The following is a 21,036-nucleotide window of genomic DNA, read 5'->3' as shown; positions in this document are numbered from 1 at the left end:
TGTTGCAAGCATGCTGTAAAAGGCACTCAAGGCCAGGCTGGACGTGGCTCGGGGCAACCTCGTCTAGTGGTTGGCGACCCTGCAACATAACAGGGGTTTGAAACTAGATGATCACTGTGGTCCTTTTCAACCCAGGCCATTCTGTGATTTGTATAATCAATAAATATTAAGATGTTATCTTTACAAAATAAACAAGAGAGTTAGGCAAAGCAGATTATGATAACAAAAAGAGAATAGATAGAAAGCTTACCCGTATCCTAGGCTCACTTACAAAACTCCAGCAAAGCAGATCTCCAGACAAGATCCTTTCCCACTGGTAGCCAGCTCTTAAATAGGTCTAGGAGAGGTGGAGCCAGGCTCCACCCCTTCTGGCAGCACAGGTGAATTGCCTTCACCTGTGCTCCTGTGGCTGACCATGGCTCGCCTTGGGTGATTAATCAGAGGTTCAGGCCATGACCCAGCAGTTCCCATACAGTGGTTCTATGACTACATCCTGAACTTGGAAACAAGCCTGAGAATACTTGTGTACGCTTACAGTATGTTACTGGTAGATTAATTGGGGCTTACTGTTTTACATGTTCTAAGGAAGAACATGCAAAACTTTAGACAGTTGTGTTTATCTGTACTGACACTTCTGTGGATTGCAAAGTATTCAAGCAGTGTGTATGTGAGCTGTCTCTGAAAGGTGGAAAAGCAGAAGTTTGATTGGCTTAAACTTAGGAGCAAAATATCATATGTACCTTCCTCACGGAAAACAGTGTTCCTGTTGCACTGCCATCCATTCAGTTCTTTGATATAGCTTGGTGCAGTGCGAGCATAGAAGCATAAAAAAAGGCATCCGTTGTCTACTGAGGCATCCAAACAATCTTGTACCTCTTACACATTCTTTCCTGTTAAGTAACTTGATCCACCTTCTATCATTATACTGCTTATTTAAATTTGGATACTTGGCACAGAGCATCTTGTGCGCATGTTGTGCACAGAATGCGTTAGGTGATCCATGAGTTTCCAGAAGCGCATTAGCTAACATGGCAGGTTCTCCAAGTGAAAGTTGTGCAGTTTTTGTAGGCTTTTCTATCTGGTGAATGCACTGAGACCAAACAGGGCAAGTAGTTCTTGGGTTGATCTCAAGTAAGATTTATTTTGACTAATGATTTTTTTTTTCTATTTAATTTTTATCTTGCCTATCAAAATATCTCGCTCCTTTTAGACTGGTATCATGATCTTCAGGTCTACCTTCAGCAGGAATGTGTGGTGTCCTAAAAATGTATCATAAGTTTGAATAGCAGAGTAAAACAAGTGCATTGCTTCATAGTAATCCTTTAGAATGATCTGGGTTGAAAAGGACCACAATGATCATCTATTTTCAACCCCCTTGCTACGTGCAGGGTTGCAAACCACTAGACCAGGCTGCCCTGAGCCACATCCAGTCTGGCCTTGAATGCCTCCAGGGATGGGGATTTACAACCTCCTTGAGCAATCTGTTCCAGTGTGTAGTAACAAACCTAACTGGGTTCTGAACGGAGACCTAGAAAACAGAATAGGCCAGGCAAATAGGTAAACTGTGTCTCCTGTAAGCAGAACTTTACTGAGTGTAATCGTGAAAGGGTTTTTTTGGCTTATTCGTTGTGTTTTGCTGTAGGCTTTGGCATGAACAGCAGAAGTGTGGAAGCACCAGCTGCTAGGATGAGTGTCAGCTAGAAGCTTCAGAAGCTGTTTTTGGTGGCTCCTTCTTTGCCAGAGCCCATGTTCTGTTCTCCTTGCTACTGGCTTTGTTTTATGTTAGCGCGGACTTGCAGCAGAATGATCCAGACTTGATGGAAGAAGTTTATTGCTGGCTGCTGAGAGCGTGACTTGATGTTCTGTAAGCTGTTTTTTGTTTTTGTTTTTTTTTTGAAGTACATGCACTAAATGCAGATGGGTTGCAGAAATGCTGAGCAGTTCTGTTATTCTTTTCCTTTGCAATAGCATTTCTCTTGACTGCAAATCCTCATTTCAGTAAAACTAAAGATGCTGGTAGTCCTTCAGCGCTAAGTCAATTGAAAGACACAAATTCTTCTGTTCCAGTTTCTAAATATCTGACATAAAGCCCACAAATCGATTGTGTGACTGCCTACATTGAATCACTCTGAAGTTGGTCTTTTTATCTCTTTATGAGAAAGATGCATTTTTAATAGCGAGCACTTGAGGAGCATTGTCCTCAGTGTGCGATGCAGCAGACTGCAGCAGAGGTAGGAGTGCAGAAGGGCTGTGTGATCAGTACGGTACTGCCTGGATGGGTCTAAAAGCATTTGTATCAGGGGAGCTAGCAGTTACAGCGGTTTGTTTCCTGTCTTTCTGGGTTGAGAAGAGTTATTGATATATAGGCTTCAGCTGGCATTTGGGTGTGCTTTTATGTGAGATTAAGAACCTTCCTTCAGTGTGGAATGCCCGATATGCAGCAGGATATGATACGTGGCTTATTTGTTTCAGCCTGTGCTTTGGTGCAGCAGCTGGCTTCTCCTCTCCCATCTTGTGGCTGTGCAGCTTAACCCTATCTGAAATGGGAGTAATGTCTGTCTGATTCCTGTAAAAATTTGCTCATTTTTGTGGTTTCTAGTCAATGGGTGTTGAACTTTGAATAATGAACAAAACATTGAGTATGGAATTCTGGGACAGCATTTTGCTTCTCTTTGTTCCTCTCTGCTTTCTGTTTGTTTTCAAATACGCACAGATCACCAGTGGGACTGCAGCTATTCAAATAGAGGCAGCTCCCAGTCCCAAGCCAGGAAGCGCTTGGCCCCCGAAGTGTAACGTCTGCTGCGCTGCCAGGCTGCAAACTGAGCAGTAGATGTGCTCAGCGTTGCCAGATGACCACCAGCCCCTGCTGAGTGTAGATCTTCTCAACTCTCACTGATAGCAGGAATCTGCTGCTGAGTGTTTGTGCTCTCTGCACCAAGGTTCGGTGACAGCTTTGCCTGGACATGCCTCTGCTCCTGAGCTGGAGCCCATGCCGTAAGGTAATTACTACATGTGGGGCATTTGCTTCTCTCCTTTCCAAGTCTGCTGGTAAGATCTGATGCTAATGGGAACCAGGTGGTGGAGTGAGAAAGGCAGAGTGGCTCTGGTGCTCTGTGTGTAATCTCCTTACTAGAACTGCTGTCATTAGGCAGCCAGAGTTATTAGGCTTATTTGTCAGATTAGTCCTTCATATTGATGGCTTTAAGCCTTGTGCTAAGAAGAGAGGCTCTGCTTTGTTCCTGAATTCCAGACAGAAATTAGCAGAGATCAGAAACAACTAGAAAAGTTGTGGCATAATGAAATCCTCTGTAGCTCTGGATGTGAAACTATCCAGCAAATGCATTTTGCTTTTTTTGTGATATTCATAGCATTAAAATGTTGCTTTTGCTTAAAATGGAGAGTGTTAATTACTGCTGTCTGAATGAATGATGACTCTCCAGCAAAAAGGTGAGCTCCACCTTTGTTTGGTGAAGGCTGCTGTAAATTCAAAGAATGTTTATTTTTTTTAGCACTCTGATTTCTGTCACTGCTATTCAAGAAAGCGTGTGGTATCTCCATGGAGATACTCTGCCTGGAATTGTGACAAAAAAAAAGCATGGAGGAGAACCGCTGCATGCATGATTTAGTAGACTTGATGTACTCTCTATTTTACAACTTCTAGCTATAAGTGGTAGGCACCTTATCGTTAAGTTTCTTGTTCTTTCTAAAGCAAGGTTGATAAAATTGGACGTTATTAAAGCAAAAATCTCATTGCGTGACACAAGAATTTCTAAGAAAGTTTCAGTTTGATGTTAAATATTTTCATGTGGTCTTCCTTTGCTGACTTTGTTGTTAATTAAGTCAGATGAAAGAAACCTGCATCAGAGCTGTCAGGTTAAATGATGTCCCTCCCCATCATGAAAGTACATTTCTGTATTGAACACAGTTATGCTTCCTGATGTATAGTACAACTTACTCTTACTGTATTTGTATGTATTTGTACAGTTTATACATGAGGAAGGTGTTTGTTCTTCTTATGTAACCCTCTTGCAGGTGTGGTGTGATTTAACCTGCTCATCTTCATGCAGCTGTATGTTCACTCCCCAGCATTGGGATGGGGGAGAGAATTAAAATAAAAGATAAAACTCATGGGTTGATTATGAAGACAGTTTTTGGACAGAAAAGGGAGGGAAAATAATAGCAATAAAATTATAAAAATAATAATGACAGTAAAATAGTAATGATAAAAGAGTATGCAAAGCAAATGATGTGCAGTGCAATTGCTCATCACCAGCCAACCTTTGCCCAGCCATTCCCTGAGCAGCAGCAACCCCCCCTGAATCAGCTCCCTCAGTTTTATTGTTCAGCACAGCACCATATGGTGTAAGATATTCCTTTGGCCACTTTGGGTCTGCTGTCCTGGTTCTTTCTCCCCATCTCCTTTTGAGGATCTGAAAAGTGCTTGACTTAATGTAAGCACTACTTAGCAACAATCAAAAATGCAGGTGCATTATCAACATTAGTCTCATCTTAAAACGAATAAACAGCACTGTTATCAGCTACTAGGAAGAAAGTATCTCAGCTGAAACAAGAACATGTAGTCACAAAGGACAGGATTGGATGGAGACTCTGAACTGCAGAGCTGAAATCAGCAGATCTAGAATATATTAATATACTTTTTTTTTTTCTTTTTTTTTTCCCTCCGAGGTTAAGTGCTGCAGCATTAATCTTAACTAGCTGGACAAATAGGTTAAGCACCACAGTAGTTCATAATGTTTGTATGACCAAAATTGTGGGTTGCCAAGTGCAAATGGAATAGCTTGGAGGTCCATGTGGCTGAAGTTGTTGCTTTTTTTTTAGTTTCAGCTTACCAAAGCCCTACAGTTCACTGGAAAGAGTGTAATGCCTATCACATTTTATTTCTTATGTTCAGAGCTGAATCTTATTGTAGATGGTGCAGAACTTTACTAGTGACATCCATTCCGATTTGAGCACAGCTGATGTTCCTTATTGGATCAACGCACTGAATCGGATCTAACTAGGTAGAGTGATTCATACAACACTAGGCTATTCAAATATGCATGATAACTGATTTAGATTCCCAAGTGGCTTTTTCCTTGATTAGACTTATCAGATGCATCATGTTTCCTCAGAGTGAAATATTGCCTCATTAAAGTTGTCGTAAAGCTATTCTTACTTTCCTCTCACCTTTGGACATTTTATTTTTGTGAAACCAAGTTTTGGAGGCAATTCTCTTCGCGCTGAGGATTTTTGGTATGGGCCCTGAAGAAAGACCTCTGTTCTTTTGAGTTCTTGAGTTCTCTTGGCTCTTACACATTGCTGAACAATTGCTCTCAACTGTTAGCCTTGGATAACATCTCAATAATTCCACACAGTTACTGAGATTTAGAAGGATTAGCTATGAACACTATTTCAAGAGTATTAAAGTTGAAGTACCACTTTTGTCTCTTAAATGTGTACATCTCTCAGCATCCTGTAAGGGAGCAAAGCTCATCTGAAGCCCACACATCCTTTTTGTGTGGCTGTCCTCAATTATTTTTTCCTCCACCTTGTGTTGGTAGTGGGAGACAAGCCATGTGTAAGACCTTGACTTTGTTGAGCCTCAAGAGATTCCCCTGGGCACACTGCTTGAGCCTATGTAGGTCTCTCTGAATGGCATCCTGTCCTTTGAGAATGTTGACTGTACCACGCAGCTTGGTGTCACCTGCAAACTTGGTGAGGATGCACTCAATCCAACTGTTGATGTCACCAATGAGCATCGATCTCAGCAGCGATCCCTTAAAGATACTGCTTGTCACTGATCTCCATCCAGACATTGAGTCATTGACCACCACTCTTTGAGTATGATCTCACAACCAGTTCCTCATCCACTGAACAGTCCACCTATCAAATTCATGTCTTTCCAATTTGGGGAGAAAAATGTTATGGAGGACTGTATCAGAGGCCTTACTGAAGTCCAGGTAAATGACATTACAGGATCAGAATGGTTTGAGTCAGAAGGGAGCTTTAAAGGCCACAGGGTCCAACCTCTCTGCAATGAACAGGGACATGAGAGCTCCCATCTCTGGCTCTTCCCTTGTCCACTGCTGCAATTACATCAACATTGACTACATAGAAAACTAGGTTGGTCAGGCAGGACTTGACCTTGGTGAAGCCATAGTGGATGTCCCATATCACCTCCCTCTCCTCTGTACACCTTAGCATAGGGTCCAGGAGGATCCGTTTTATGCTTCCCTGGCTCCGAGGAGAGGCTGACAGGATGGTAGTTCCCTGGGTCATCCTTTCTACCTTTTGTAAAAATGTGTGTTACAGTAATAATGTGACAGTGCACTTCTCATCAAAAATCTAAGGAAATTTAATGAGTGATAAATATAGGCATGTCCTGTATTACACTTTCAGTTCCTCCTGGTTTGACAGCAACTGTCCCAGAAAAGTGCCATAGAACTATCAGCTCATACTTTTTCACCTGAGAAGCCCTCTATGACTCCCTTTGGAATGTAGTCATCTGCTTTTCTGCTTAGCAGTTTTGGGTAATGAGACCTGAGAGAATTAATTCTCCTTACAGAATTCCAGCACTCTCTCCACTGGATTTGTTAGGGCTGAAAGTATGCCTCTGCAAATACACTGCCTATCTTCCTCTACCAGTCTCCTTGCTTGAAGTAACTTTCTTTGAAGTTTCGTGATAAAAATTCTGAATACACAAGGTAAAATGCTTGTTTAAATACTTTAAGCATTTATTTCCTTTCAGTGTAGGTGAATGAAAAAAAATTGCTTAACTTTTTTTGCTCTACTGTAACTGACTGCCAGCGTTTATGTCCAGGAAGATGTGAAGTATCCATATTTGTTTAAATAATAAGCATCCCGTTTCTCCCCTTTAGCTGCTTAATTTCATGAGACTACTGTAGGAAAGTATTAGAAGTTTGAAACACTTCAGTAAGTTTTGGAACCGGATGGGCTTCATCCTAGGGTGCTGAGGGAGTTGGCGGGGGTGCTGGCTTAGCACCTGGTTGACTGGAGAGGTTCCAGAGGATTGGAGGCTTACTGATGTGACTCCCATCTACAAGAAGGGCTGTAAGGAGGATTCAGGAAACTACAGGCCTGTCAGCCTGACGTCAGTGCCAGGGAAGGTCATGGAACAAATCCTCTTGGGAGAGATCTCATGGCTCGTGCGCGACATCCACGGGATCAGGCCCAGCCAGCACGGGTTCATGAAAGGCAGGTTGTGTTTGACCAACCTCATCTCCTTCTACGACTGGGTAACCAGACTGGTAGATGAGGGAAAGGCTGTTGATGTAGTCTACCTAGACTTCAGCAAAGCCTTTGACATGGTCTCTCACGGTATCCTTCTGCGGAAACTGGCTGCCTGTGGCCTGGACAGTTTTACCCTCGGTTGGATAAGGAACTGGCTGGAGGGCTGTGTTCAACGGTGGTGGTTAATGGAGTGAAGTCTAGCTGGAGACCTGCTTCAAGTGGTGTCCCCCAGGGGTCGGTGCTGGGGCCCATCCTGTTTAATATCTTCATTGACGACTTAGATGAAGGGATTGAGTGTACCCTGAGTAAGGTTGCCAGTGACACCAAGTTGGGAGGTGGTGTTGATCTGCCTGAGGGTAGGGACGCCCTGCAGAGGGATCTAGATAAGCTGGATCGCTGGGCCAAGGTGAATGGGATGAGGTTCAACAAGGCCAAGTGTCGGGTCCTGCACTTTGGCCACAACAACCCCATGCAGTGCTATAGGCTTGGGGATGAGTAGTTGGATGACTGTGAAGAGGAAAGGGACCTGGGGGTGTTGGTTGATGCTTGGCTGAACATGAGCCGACAGTGTGCCCAGGTGGCCAAGAGGGCCAACAGCATCCTGGCCTGCATTAGAAATAGTGTGGCCAGCAGGAGCAGGGAGGTGATCATCCCCCTGTACTCAGCACTGGTGAGGCCGCATCTCGAGTACTGTGTTCAGTTTTGGGCCCCTCACTAAAGGAAAGACATTGAGGCGCTGGAACATGTCCAGAGAAGGGCAACAAAACTGGTGAGGGGTCTGGAGCACAAGTCTTACGAGGAGCTGCTGAGGGAGCTGGGATTGTTGAGTCTGGAGAAGAGGAGGCTTAGGGGAGACCTTATTGCACTCTACAACTTCCTGAAGGGAGGTTGTGATGAAAAAGGGTCTGGCCTCTTCTCCCAGGCAAATAGTAGGACCCGAGGAAATGGCCAGAAGTTGTACCAGAGGAGGTTTAGGTTGGACATTAGGAGAAACTTTTTCTCTGAGAGAGCGGTCAGGCACTGCAATGGCTGCCCAGGGAGGTGGTGGAGTCGCAGTCCCTGGCAGTGTTCAAGAGGCGCCTGGACGAGGAGCTACGAGATATGGTTTAGTAGCTTGTGGTACTGGGAATGGGAGGGTGGTTGGACTAGATGTTCTTGCAGGTCGTTTCCAACCTTTCGATTCTATGATGCTATGATTTTGTATGTTTCCCTAGCCTAGTTATTCTTAATGCTACTAAACTGACTTCTAAAAATATTTAAGGAGATTCATCCCATTAATTCACTATTTTTAATCTCCATTCTGCTTACTCATTTTTCTAACTTTGCTGTGCAATTTCAATGTGAACTACTAATGAGCTAATTTTCAAATCCAAAAAAAGTTACACAACTTTGGTGTAATTGTGATGGTGACTAGGGCTTCTTGCAAAAAGAAAAAAAGTCAGTGAGAAAAACTGTCTCTTGGAAGATGAATCAGCATGGATGCTTTGAGAGATGTCTGCCTCCAGCTGAACTGGCACAGGTTGTGGGCTAGTGCACAATGGGCAATGGTAAAGCAGTCTGCCAGTGAGAATGAATAGAGATTAAATACAGCCTACCGTCTGCACTGTATCAAGACTAACTTTTGGCCTCATTGAAAACCAAGATGATGATGATGTCTGTAAGGACAAAAGCTAAAGGTCAGTAGATCATAGAGTAATTGGATTAATTTTGCAACAAATGAAGTGGAAGGAGATTCGCGTTTGAATGCCCAATGGAGGAGGGGTGTGTAACGGGAGATGGTGATTGAGACCAAGTAATTTTCCACCATGAGTTGCAAAAGTGTTGGCATACAAGATCACTGCCTAATTAGCATGTTTCAGATTGTATCATGACTGGAATAAAGCAACCCTGTAGGAAGCAAAGTTTATTTTCTAAGTTGTGGTTTCAGAATTACATTTTCTCTTTTTATTTTTCTTTATTTCTTTTGGAAAAAAAAATAAATGTTATACAAGTACTAAGAAGCTATATGAAATACAACATTCACTACTGATTGATTGCATTGGATAGGTAACCACAGAGAATTGATCTCTCTTGCAAGGAAAGTATTATAGATAGCCTCCCTGCATCTCATTGTAACTCACATCCTTCCAAATATATGTGCCATTTGTTATCCTGGAAAAGATGAGAGCTGGTGACAAAGAGGCTAGGTTTATCCAGAGGTGGATACTGTTGAAAGAAGTAAAATCACTTGATCAGCTGTTGGTAGACTTACATGAATCTTGGTTGTTTTTCAGTGAAGGCAAAAAAAAAAAAAAAGGAAGGGGGATCTTGTACATTAAGTATGCTGATACTGAAGGCTTTCTTTAAGGTGACTGGGATGATGGAGGTGGTACTTAAAAGACTGGGTGATACAGGGCTGAAATTAAGAATTTCTGCTACAGTGATATGCAGTTTGGCCTTATATGGATATAGTAGGAACCTGTAGGCAAAAACAGTGCAGGAGAAGAGAGATGTAAGTGTTCTGTGATGACTGAGACAGCAAGAAAATGAAACATTAATGCTCTCATAGAGCTGCAGAACAGAGAAGGCAGTATTAGTAAAAGGAAAAAAAGAGTAGATGCAGACATCTGTCAGTAGACTTTAAGCTCATTGATTTGGTAGTTTAAAACCTTATATTCTGAAACAGATCCCTGTGAAAAATATTAGAAATTATTTGCTTTGATTCCACTTCAGAAATGGTCTGTACAGAATTTCAAATTTGCTTTTATTTTGACAGCGAAGAAGTAGTGGCACTCTATTGAATAAGTCATGGGAATATTTACAGTAACAGCCATTTTTTCTTTATCTGTGCTCTCTTTTGTGCCTGCTAAAGAGACCTTTTAAACTGTCCTTTAGGTTCCTGATGTCATCAGCAGCATAAGACAAGTCTCCAAAGCAGCACTGAAAGAAGATGCCAAACCAAGTAAGGATAGCGAAGATGCTTTCTATAACTCTCAAAAATTTGAGGTCTTGTACTGTGGGAAGGTTACAGTGGCTCACAAGAAAGCTCCCTCATCATTAATTGATGATTGCATTGAGAAATTCAGTCTTCATGAGCGTCAGCGCCTGAAACTACTCAATGAACAGCGGAATAATGAGTCAAGTTTGGACTTAGCTCTGTGTGAAGGAAATGCACCAGCTTCTCCATTGGATAGTCCATTTGAGGAGCTGGAAAGTCCAAATACCCCCACAGGGCATGCTGTGATGTTTACAATTGGCAGCCAGAACAATTTGACCAACCTGGCCAGCACCCGTAGCTCCTTTCCAGAGCGAATTTTGGAGGACTCTGGCTTCGATGAGCAGCAGGAATTTCGTTCCCGGTGCAGCAGTGTCACTGCAGTTATGCAAAGAAGGGTTCATGATGCAAACCTGAAGCCACGCAGAAGACATGCAAGTGCACCCAGTCATGTTCAGCCTTCTGATTCTGAGAAGAACAGGACAATGTTGTTTCAGGTGTGTCCTAGGAGTTTGTCACTTGTCGAGTATGAAGCTGAGACAAGTCTTGTAAGATAAGTTGTATGTGTCCGGTGTGGTTTCATGATTTCTCAGAAATATTTATTCATAAATAATTGGAATAAAAGCAACTGGGTTTTAAGGCAGTCAGCACAATTCACGAGCCCAGATAGATTCTTAAAGAAAAAGAAACTATTTGTGCTCAACAAAAGCTGAGTTTCTGAGGACAGATTTGAGTATTTCATATGTAATTCTGGTTGAGATTTGATGAGATGCTGGTGAGATCTGGGGCTCAGTTAAAAAAAAAAAAAGTATTTTATTCAAAAAGATAATCCGTGACAATTTCATTATGAATATATCCTGTTTTGTTGTCGCTGTTCAATTAAAAAGAAGCTCCTAAGTTTGCAGCTGTATGCTTGAGCCAGCTCCTTTATGATAAATTGTGCTGATGTTAAACTTGTCTTTCCCAGATAAGTAATATTTCTACTTGCACTGAGGCCTTCTTGTTTCTAGCCTCTGTACAACCAGTGAATGTACAGATGTTATAGTTATGAGGCATATCAGAGAGCTTGTCTACATAGCTATTACACCAAAGCAGAAAAGATAGGATGCTTACCCATATCCTGGGCTCACTTACAAAAATCCAGCAGAGCAGATCTCCAGAAGAGATCCTTTCCCACCAGTAGACAGCTCTTAAGTAGGTCTAGACAGCTCTTAAGTAGGTCTAGGAGATGTAGAGCCAGGCTTCACCCCTTCCAGCAACACAGGTGAATTGCCTTCACCTGTGCTCCTGTGGCTGACTCATTGCTCGCTTTACGTGATCAATCAGAGGTTCAGGCCATGACCCAGCAGTTCCCATACAGCCTCACATCCTTTCTTCTGTTGCCTGAAGTGCGTTTGACATCTTCTGTGCTTGTATTGAGAAAATAGAAGGACACTTAAGGGAGGTGAGCCATAAAATGAAAGCAAATAAATTTTGAGCCTTAAAATAACAGGGAGCTACATGCTTGTTTTTTTGTCTTTCTGTTTGCATTTAAGATCATTCTTGCCTTTATTCTCTCAGTTAAGTGCTAACTGAAGTGAGAATGTATTGCCCTTTGGTCCATGACTATCACTAGTAATGAAAAGGATTTAGTTGCAAAATCCCCTAAGCTCTTTGGAGAAAGTTCTGTATGCTTGAGGAGTGGTTTGGGAAAACTGAAAGATAACTGGCTGCGGAACCTCTACTTTTTAATTCATAATTGGTATAAAACCTGAAAGAATCACTAAGGTTAGCGTATATCTCAGTTGATCTGTGGAATTGTTGTGGTGCTGGTGGTTTTGAGGTTCTAGCTTATGATTTTTTATTTTCCTTTTTAAATCAAACCATCCACAGATTGTGTAGTTCTGCTGTTTTCTTTACTGGATCTTATCATTTAGCCACATTGTATCAAAGATCTTAATAATCTGCCAAATATGTGATCTTTTGACCAAAATAACTCAAAATGAAAAAGTCCACCCTCCACAGCTATCTTCTTTCTAAATCTTTTTTCTATTGAATGGAGTGTTTTGTTCTTGCTGAAATACTATTAGCCAATATAGGCTTAATTATGGCAACGTTACTCCTACTGAGTGAGCCAGTATGCTGAAGGTGCTGTGTGAAATGGAAAGAGGTAGATTTTTGACATTTTTCTTGCTATTAGCACTGTGCCTCCAAGGCAATCATAAACTAGACTTTCTTGTTCTTTCTGTTTTTTTTTTTGTTTGTTTTTTTGTTTGTTTTTTTTTCCAAGGTTGGAAGATTTGAAGTTAACCTCATCAGTCCAGACACCAAATCAGTTGTGCTTGAAAAGAATTTTAAAGATATCTCTTCATGTTCTCAGGTAAGCTTTAATGGGAAGCAATGTATAGGTTATTAGAAAAAAAGGGCGAATGGTTTTAAACTGTGATGGGAGGTTTAGGGTTAGGGTTATTAGGAGGAAGTATTTCACATAGGGTAGTGATGCACAGGAACAGGTTGCCCAATGAGGCTGTGGATGCCCCATCCCTGGAAGCATTCAAGGCCAGGCTGGATGTGGCTCTGGGCGGCCTGTTCTAGTGGTTGACAGGCCTGCACATAGCAGGGGGGTTGAAACGAGATGATCATTGTGGTCCTTTACAGCCCAGGCCATTCTGTGAAAAAGAATTGATCTGTTCTTAGCTTGGTTGCCTTACTAGCTTACAGAAAACTGAAAAAATAAGTTGTTTTTTTTTTCTTCAGAATTCTGTGCTGTTCTCCTTTATTCAGTCTCAAAGGCCACTTTTTAAAAGTTTATCCCATCTGTCTAAATTATGATAAATAGTAGATTGCTGCTTTATCCCATTTAATTTAAAAATAGGGAAGATTTTGAGAGGTTGTGATGAATGTGTATATTGACTCTGCACAAAGTTGACTGGAAAATGTCATTGACTTCTTTGGGGAAGAATATATCCAGCTGCAATGGCTGGGTATTAAATTGCGATTGTTTCATAAACAGTTGCAGCAGACGAAGTAGTGATTTTCCTTTACAGTACCGAGAGCTGTTATTTAAGTCAGGGACTATACTTGTCTGGTAGCAGTAATGAGTAGATTCTGCAAAAAAAAAAAACCAACCCGACAACACTGTCATTCCCAAAGAGCTTAAATACAGAAATGATGAACACAGAATAATCAACATGAGCTGCAGTAGTGGTAACTTTCATCACTGGTCAAAAAGCCAAGTATAAACTGTTCTGCTTTGGAAGAACATTGGATTTAATTTTGGAAGCAGCTTAATATCCATTCAGGATGCTCTGAGAGTGCTGTTTCTGAGTAGCTGATCTCCTGAAAGCCTCTGGAGTGAAGGGAGAAGCACATCAGTAAGCCTTTCAGAAAAACAGATTACCTGCATCATTTCTTCTAGAGAATATGGTAATAGGTGCACCTAGCTTTCTGCAGCTTGTAAATGTGTCTTATGAAAAGTGGATCATGGAGACTGAGGGATTTGTTGTCCTATCTTGCTGTTGTTCAACAGCTGTTACTTGTGATGCTTTGTGTTTTGAAGCCTTTTTTTAAATTACCTTCTCCCATGCAGGTGCATTATTTCAGGCCACCTTAAACGCTGTTATTCTAGTTTGAAGTATGCTTTCTGGCATACTCTAGGCCTGCATTGCACCCCTCATTTTAATGCTAATTAGAAATCTGCTCCTGTATGGCTGTGCTACTAGTGTTAATATGAATTAAGAACTTTTCACTTCTTGAAAATCAAAGGGGCATTAGACTGCCCAGAGGTCAAGGCTTTTAGGTGGAGTCTGTCTACAGCTAGTAGTGGAAAAATGCATGTGCAAATATAGAGTGGAACAATATAATCAGGCAGTTATTTATTAATAACTGTACAGTGAATATAGATAAAATATTCTTAAAGCAGTGTTACAGAAAGCAGAATTGGTAGATGGTTTGACTCTTTCTTCCATCTGACTGCCAAACTGAGTGGTGTACTGAGCTGAATAAAAGTGATGGTTATTATGTACTGGATTCTGGTGTTGTATGTATATACCTAAAATGGGCAAACAGAACTGTGTTAGACATGGACAACTTTTGTTCTGCTAACTTCAAAGAATCATATTTCAAACTGAGGGACATGGTTAGTGGACGTGGTGGTTGATGGATTGATGGTTGGATTAGATCTTGGTGGTCTTTTCCAAATTTAATTTTTCTATGGTGGAGACAAGCAAGACCACTGCAGACCTCTGACATCTTGCTTTTCCTTCAGTAAAATAATTGTATATGGTCAATAATGTCAGGTAATGCTGCATGTTGGGTTTTGGAAGTGGAGGATTTTGCTGTCATTTGGAGAAATGTTTTTGTCATTTTGCGTGCCTGAATAACTTACAGACTGGTAATACTATGGGTTTCTCAATTAATGCAAAAAATACTTCAGAGAAGCCAGTTTTTGGTTTTTTTTCCCCCTATGTTCAGTAAATATGAAATATGTAATTTGTCCAAGTAAGGGTTTGCTTGCATAAAGATCATCAGTATTTCTTTCAAGAACTCTGCTAGCCACAGGGCTTCTCTGTTGTGGATTTATAGGGAAGTGATTTACTATGTGATGTGAGACTGCAGCTTATTAATGTTTGTTCTCTGAGCTTTGAAAACAATGAAAAAGATGTTCTTTTCAACTTGCATTCTGGATTTTCTTAGTCTGGTGTAATAAAGCTGTTTTATTCTATAGTTTGAGTATGGTTGATTGGCTACGTTTAGTTCATTATCTGCACTTTTCATAATTGTCAAATCAGCAGATAAAATGGACAGGAGATCCCTGTGTGTGCACTGTCAGGCAGTTGAAGAAGTTTCCTTGTTTCAGCTTTCCTGATCTTGAGAGAACTGAGAAAAACGAGAAAGGTGTGTGTGATTTGGCGTTCTGAGTCAGACTATTCTTGAAGAAAAGTGGTGGGGGAACATATTGTACTGTTTGTGCTTTGGTGCAAGTGTCATGTCCTTCTCCCCCACGCATGTTCTCCTGCAGAGCCTGACAAATCTGACAGCAGTAGGCTTGTCCAGGCATGGTCAGCAATGAGGGAACTGGCATCTCTCTGATACACTTCAAGTAAACACAACCTCCTCGCAAAACAAAGCAACCCTTTGCTGTTATATCAATTAAAATGTGTGTATCCATCTGTTTTGTTTTGTTTTGTTTTTAATTATTCTTCTGTAGATAGCGTGTTACATGAAAATGGATTCAGTTAAGTCAGAATTGGTGTGGACTGTGGTAAAATAATGGAAATTGTACCCTCTTAGAAAGTCTCTGCACTTAAGTTTCTCTTAAGTGGCACAAATGTAACCTCTGGAATTTTGTTTTTAGTTTTAAAATCTGCTGGGATTAGCAACAATATGTTCAGTCTGTCACGTAGTGTGTTACCAGTTTTGTCTGGAGTGTTCTCTGTAGGGACAGACAAGTTGTTTGGCCTCCTCCCCTCTTCTATGACATAGGTGTTTTCTTTGGAGATGGATCCAAGCAACTAAGTTCTGCTTTCTGATGTATTTGAACTTGAGAGATTAAGCTTTCTTCTGGAGAGAATCTGCTATTACCATACTTAGATGATAAAAACATTGGCAAGAGCTTTAACAATAGTGAGTCATGTTCCATGAATTGAGACTGTGAATATCGTGCTTCTTAGGAAGCAGCTGTCTTTGATCTTCTCCGTGCTGTTTTTAGCAAGGCAGCGTTCCCTCTCAAGCAGTTAGAATAGTATCTTGAAATAAAACATCAGTAGTAATGCGTAGGAATTCATGAAACTTCTAGTATGTAACAGTCTAAAAACAGAATTTATTTAAGAATCCAGTTGGAATTCTACATGCCTTTACTCATTTCCTGTTCCTTTTTGTGTTGTTCAGTCTTTATTTACAGGAAAGAGAAGATCTGTTGCTACTTTGATGCTACTCCAGTCCCATGTTCTAGTGTGGGCTTAGTGCATGCAGCCTTCACTGTAGGGACTGTTCCAAACACAGAATCTCACAAAATCACAGAATGGCCTGGGTTGGAAGGGACCTCAAGGACCGTGATCTCCAACACCCCTGCCACATTTAATACTAGACCAGCCTGCCCAGGGCCCCATCCAACTTGGTCTTGGACACCTCCAGGGATGGGGCATTCACAGTCTCTCTAGACAGCCTGTTCCAGCACCTCACCACTCTCACAGTGAAGAACTTCCTCCTGATATCCTACCTAAATCTTCCGTCCCTCAACTTAAAACCACTTCCCCTTGTCCTGCTGTTCTCTACGGCCTTGAACTGCTTTGTTGTCTTCCCTGAATATCTATTCTCCTCAAGGAATACATTCAGGTCCAGATCTATTGTTTTGTAACTACAGCTTTATGTAATTTCTTAATCCAAAAAAGAAAAAATAAATAAAAATTAACTATTGAATTTGTACAATAGATCATTAGAAGGATGTATTTATAGTTTCTCAAATTTTTGTGTTGATTAGTATTGGAGTCCGGTGATTAGTTTTGGTTTCACTTTGAAAACTAAACATGTTTCTAAAGTAGTTCACTAATGCTGATTTTTAAACTATTTTAAACACAATATTTTTTCATTAAAAAAACCTCTTTTTTAGGGTATAAAACACGTTGATCACTTTGGCTTCATTTGCCGGGAATCTGTTGAACCTGCTTTAAGCCAGTATGTTTGCTATGTGTTCCAGTGTGCAAGTGAGTCTCTGGTGAGTATTTATAAACGATCCCAACATCTCCTTCAGATTGTGTCTAAAACATTTCTGAAACCGTGGCAATCTTTGTTCTACTCTGTAAACTAAGCCTCAGTGGTCATGTCTCACACCTCTGAACCTCAGTTGTGAATTTGAAACTAAGATACAGGAAGCACACACGTTCTGTCCTATAGACTTATGCTGGTGCTCTGCTGATGTGGATGTCAATAACAAATAGAAAAAATAGAAAAAGTCCAGGGTTCATACATTTAAGCTGCAAGCATGTTTGGACTCTGTGTTTGTAACTGTTGCATTTCTAATTGTTGAGACGCTTGGTTCCCTATTAATCATACAATTACTTGTTTTGAATTAGTAACAAAGCTGATGATAAAACCCAAGCAGATTTTTCAAGATAGTATTTCTACAACCCGTTTTTGCATGTGGCTTCTGTGTTTTTTCTATATTCTGTTTTGCTCCTCAGGAGAGAAAAATAACAACATCTAATCAAAGAGGCAGAAAACCTGAATTCACACATGGTATGTGTGCAACTAAAAAATCCAATAAAAATTTCATAAAGGGTGTATTTGTTGGCTGAGCTACCTGGTGCCAGTGATTTAAATGATAGAGGTAACTGCTTGATGTGAGACTTATGAAATCAATGGAATCTCTGTTCTGACTTGAAATGCTAAGTGACTTATTGATAAATCTGACAATGCATAATTTGGTTCAGAGGCGCTTAAATTGTGGTCTGTGAAGAAACAAAATATCTGTGAATCCTTCCACATGGTCAAATACTATTTTGCATGTGAATGTCCACATTGCAATACGAAGTGGACATTCCCAATCTACCTTCAAAGGCAATCCCTTGGACATCAGCAGGAGTTTGACTTTGTCAATGTAGAGCTGCGAAACGTTGTGTTTTCCAAATTCAGTGCTGTCAGGCAGGCTGTGTTAGTTGACTTTTCATTGGCTCTAAACCTAGTTACAGTTCCCATGATTTTGGTGTAGTCACAATCTGTATGCTTAGTACTGTTCTGTTTATCTTTCATTTGAGGCATCTTTGCTAGCTTACTCTTAACAGTTACATGTTGGTATTATGAGGTGGACATTCATTTTACCACAGCCTGCATTATTGCTAAAGAGAGCACTTAGGAAATGCTGTCCGTGCTTAAGACTCTTTTTAAAGAAGTAAATGGGTACAACCTAAAATATTGTCTTCAATCTTATTTCCTGCTGATGCGAAGGCATGGGTAAACAGCTTTTAATAAGGATTGTGTTAGCCTCAAATACAAACAGGGTGACTCAAGTGGTGGCCAGTCTAGTGGTCTTTTGATCTGGAGTAAAGTGAATGTGGGGGAAGATCCTGTCTGCTAGCAGGGTTAGGTCTGTGGGGCTTTGTGCTGAAGGGTGAGTGGTTATTGGAGAAATATAATTGAGGGGGACTAATGTAGTTTGCAGGAGAAACTTGAAGCTAAAGAGAAGAAATTAATTTTTTATTTAGCCAGTAACCATGAGTATAGTTTGATATTCAAAGTTATGCTTTTAACTGAGTTTTAAGATGGTGAACATCTTATTTCAGTGGAGACTGAGGAAATATGGAATCGAGGATAACCTTTTTTTCAGGCCGAAAATGTGCTTGCAGTTGAACAGTAGAAACTTGGAAACGTAGTTTGAGATCCTTGCACAGAGTAACTGATAAACTCATTTCCAAAATGATGATTGTGTTATCATTTTTACTATTAGTGGAAACTTACTATCTGTCTCTGAAGCTCTTTTCAAACGCACTGGCAGGTGAGTGTCTAGAAGTATTCGGGTGCCTGTGGATGCAGATATATCCTAGACACAATGCAAGTTAGATGTGAAGGCCCTTCTAAATACAGACTTCTGTCTTCCACCCTTATGTGTCCATTTACCTTTTGAAATTATCTACATCACTAAATCCTCTGCATCAGCAAAGTAGTTGGAGGTTTCAGAAAATTCCAGTGTTGAAGTTCAGGTAGCAAACTGTGTCTTTGCCTTTGTCTTAGAATGGGCAGAAAGCAGGGGATAAAACTTTGAACTCTAGAAGACAGCAAACAGGTTGTTTGATGGCAAAGCACCTGTTTCTGGGTGTAAGGTATGAACCTTATTTGATGTATATGGCATGCACTGTTGTTTACATGTTATCTTTTTGCTCTTTTACCTTTAGGTTGATGAGGTAATGCTTACCTTGAAGCAAGCCTTTAGCACTGCTGCAGCTCTTCAGAGTGCCAAGACGCAGGTTAAGCTGTGTGAGGCCTGTCCTATGCATTCATTGCACAAACTTTGTGAAAGAATTGAAGGTAGGAGCTGAATTTGTGTTACAATTTTTTTGCCTGATTATTCCAGAAATATCATACTGTATATGTAAAATTTAATTGTGTCAACCATGCACTTTCAGTTTTATTGATGTGGGAAGGCAGAGAAAAGTTTCCCAATAAGGTCTTTGCATTGCTTTCCACTCTGTGCGATTGAATGGAGGTAGCTGCAGTAATGAGCAATTGGGTATAATACAGATTGTGTTAAAAGTACATACTCTTTTATTGTCATACTTATCTTAAGCATTAAGAGAGACAAAAAAGACAACAGTTCTCCCTTTCCTGAAGATAAGCTGTTTCAAAATGGATCATGATCAAGAGAGGATCTTCCTTTCGCATGTATTCATTCTTGTGGGAGAAGAATAAAGTGGTGGGAGGCTTTTTTTTTTTTTTTTTTTTTTTTTTTCCCTTTGTTTTTTAATTTTTGTGTCTATTCTCTTAGGTACTTAATCTGGTTTTCTTTCTATCATAGGAAATAAATGATTAAGATAGCGACTTAAGGAGCAACTTATGAGAAGGCTTTATGAGGAAAGACTGAAGGATCTGGGATTGTTCAGTCTGGAGAAGAGGAGGCTTATGGGAGACTTTATTGCTCTCTATAACTATCTGAAGGGAGGTTGTAGTGAGCTGGGGGTCGGCCTCTTCTCTTGTGTAACTGGTGATAGGGCTAGAGGGAATGGCTTCAAGCTGTGCCAGGGGAGATTTAGGCTGGAAGTTAGGAAATACTACTTTGGAAGAGTGGTCAGGCACTGGAATGGGCTGCCCAGGGAGGTGGTGGAGTCACCAACCCTGGAGGTGTTCAAGGAATGTTTGGATGTTGTGTTGAAGGACATGGTTTAGTGAGAACTATTGGTGATAGGTGGATGGTTGGGCTGCATGATCTTGTAGGTCTTTTCCAACCTTGGTGTTTCTGTGATTCTGTGGTAGGAAATAAATATCTAATAAAGTAAGTCAAAACAACTACTTGACTTTAAATATGAATATGAATAAATATGAATCAACAACTCTTTTTGGTTTCTGTGGAAGTGATGTATACCAAAGCCCATGCAAAATATCTTATAAGACAGAATTAAAAAATATGAGTAGCAGCATTCTGTTTTTGTAGTCACTCTGATATGTCTCCTTGCGAAGTGTCTTAGGCAAAAATAAGCAAGTATGATTTGTAGTAATCTTGTAACTCCTGATCTGGTTATGATAATGATCACGATTGCTACTTATCTCCCTCTGGTGGACCAAAAGCAAACTATGAATCTTAGAGAAGTGACATTCAGTTGACTTTTTTTTTTTTCTGGATTCAGCAGTAGATATTCAGAAGTGAAAATTTATCTGAGAAGGTCTTCCCTGAGTAGAAAACTATAGAGGCTTCCATCTGAGGCAGCATAATTATCTTGATAGTGTAGACTTGCAAGACTGGGTTAAGCATCTGTTATCCAAGTAAAATCTCTCTTATGATAACAAACTGAATACCATGGTAGAATTTTCTTAAACTTTTGCTTAGTGACTTAAAGACTTCAGCGTCTCTTTTGCTTTCTTCTTTTAGGATCTAGAATTTTACCATAATCAAACCCAGGATTTCATTACTTTAAAACATTTTTATCTGCTCTGATTGGATTGCAGTTCTGTTAGGATAATATGTAGCTTGGGTGGATGAGAGTATATTTTTATCTGATCTAGGGTAGTTGTTTTCCCCATGGGTTTTTGTAGGTTCCTAGAATAAGGTCTGAGCAAATGCGGGCCTTTTTGAATATTGGAATTTTTTTCTTAATTTCTTGTAGCTTTTATGCTGCTCTTGTTTT

At 40.5% G+C, this 21,036-nt stretch overlaps 1 protein-coding gene across 1 annotated transcript in view; it reads left to right on the top strand.

Annotated features, from left to right (window-relative positions):
* The window catches only part of TBC1D4 (TBC1 domain family member 4), a gene marked incomplete at both ends in the record, with an annotated part of 102,699 nt that overhangs the window by 49,092 nt on the left and 32,571 nt on the right, over positions 1-21,036 (top strand). The window contains 4 exon segments of the mRNA XM_079547043.1: positions 10,126-10,722; positions 12,495-12,584; positions 16,815-16,919; positions 19,093-19,225. Coding sequence (XP_079403169.1) covers positions 10,126-10,722; positions 12,495-12,584; positions 16,815-16,919; positions 19,093-19,225 — 925 coding nt within the window.

The sequence above is a fragment of the Tetrao urogallus genome (assembly GCF_951394365.1).
Source record: "Tetrao urogallus genome assembly, chromosome: 1".
NCBI classification, from domain to species: domain Eukaryota; kingdom Metazoa; phylum Chordata; class Aves; order Galliformes; family Phasianidae; genus Tetrao; species Tetrao urogallus.
The sequence above is the reverse complement of the archived record's forward strand: the minus strand, read 5'-3'. Positions and strand labels throughout refer to the sequence as shown.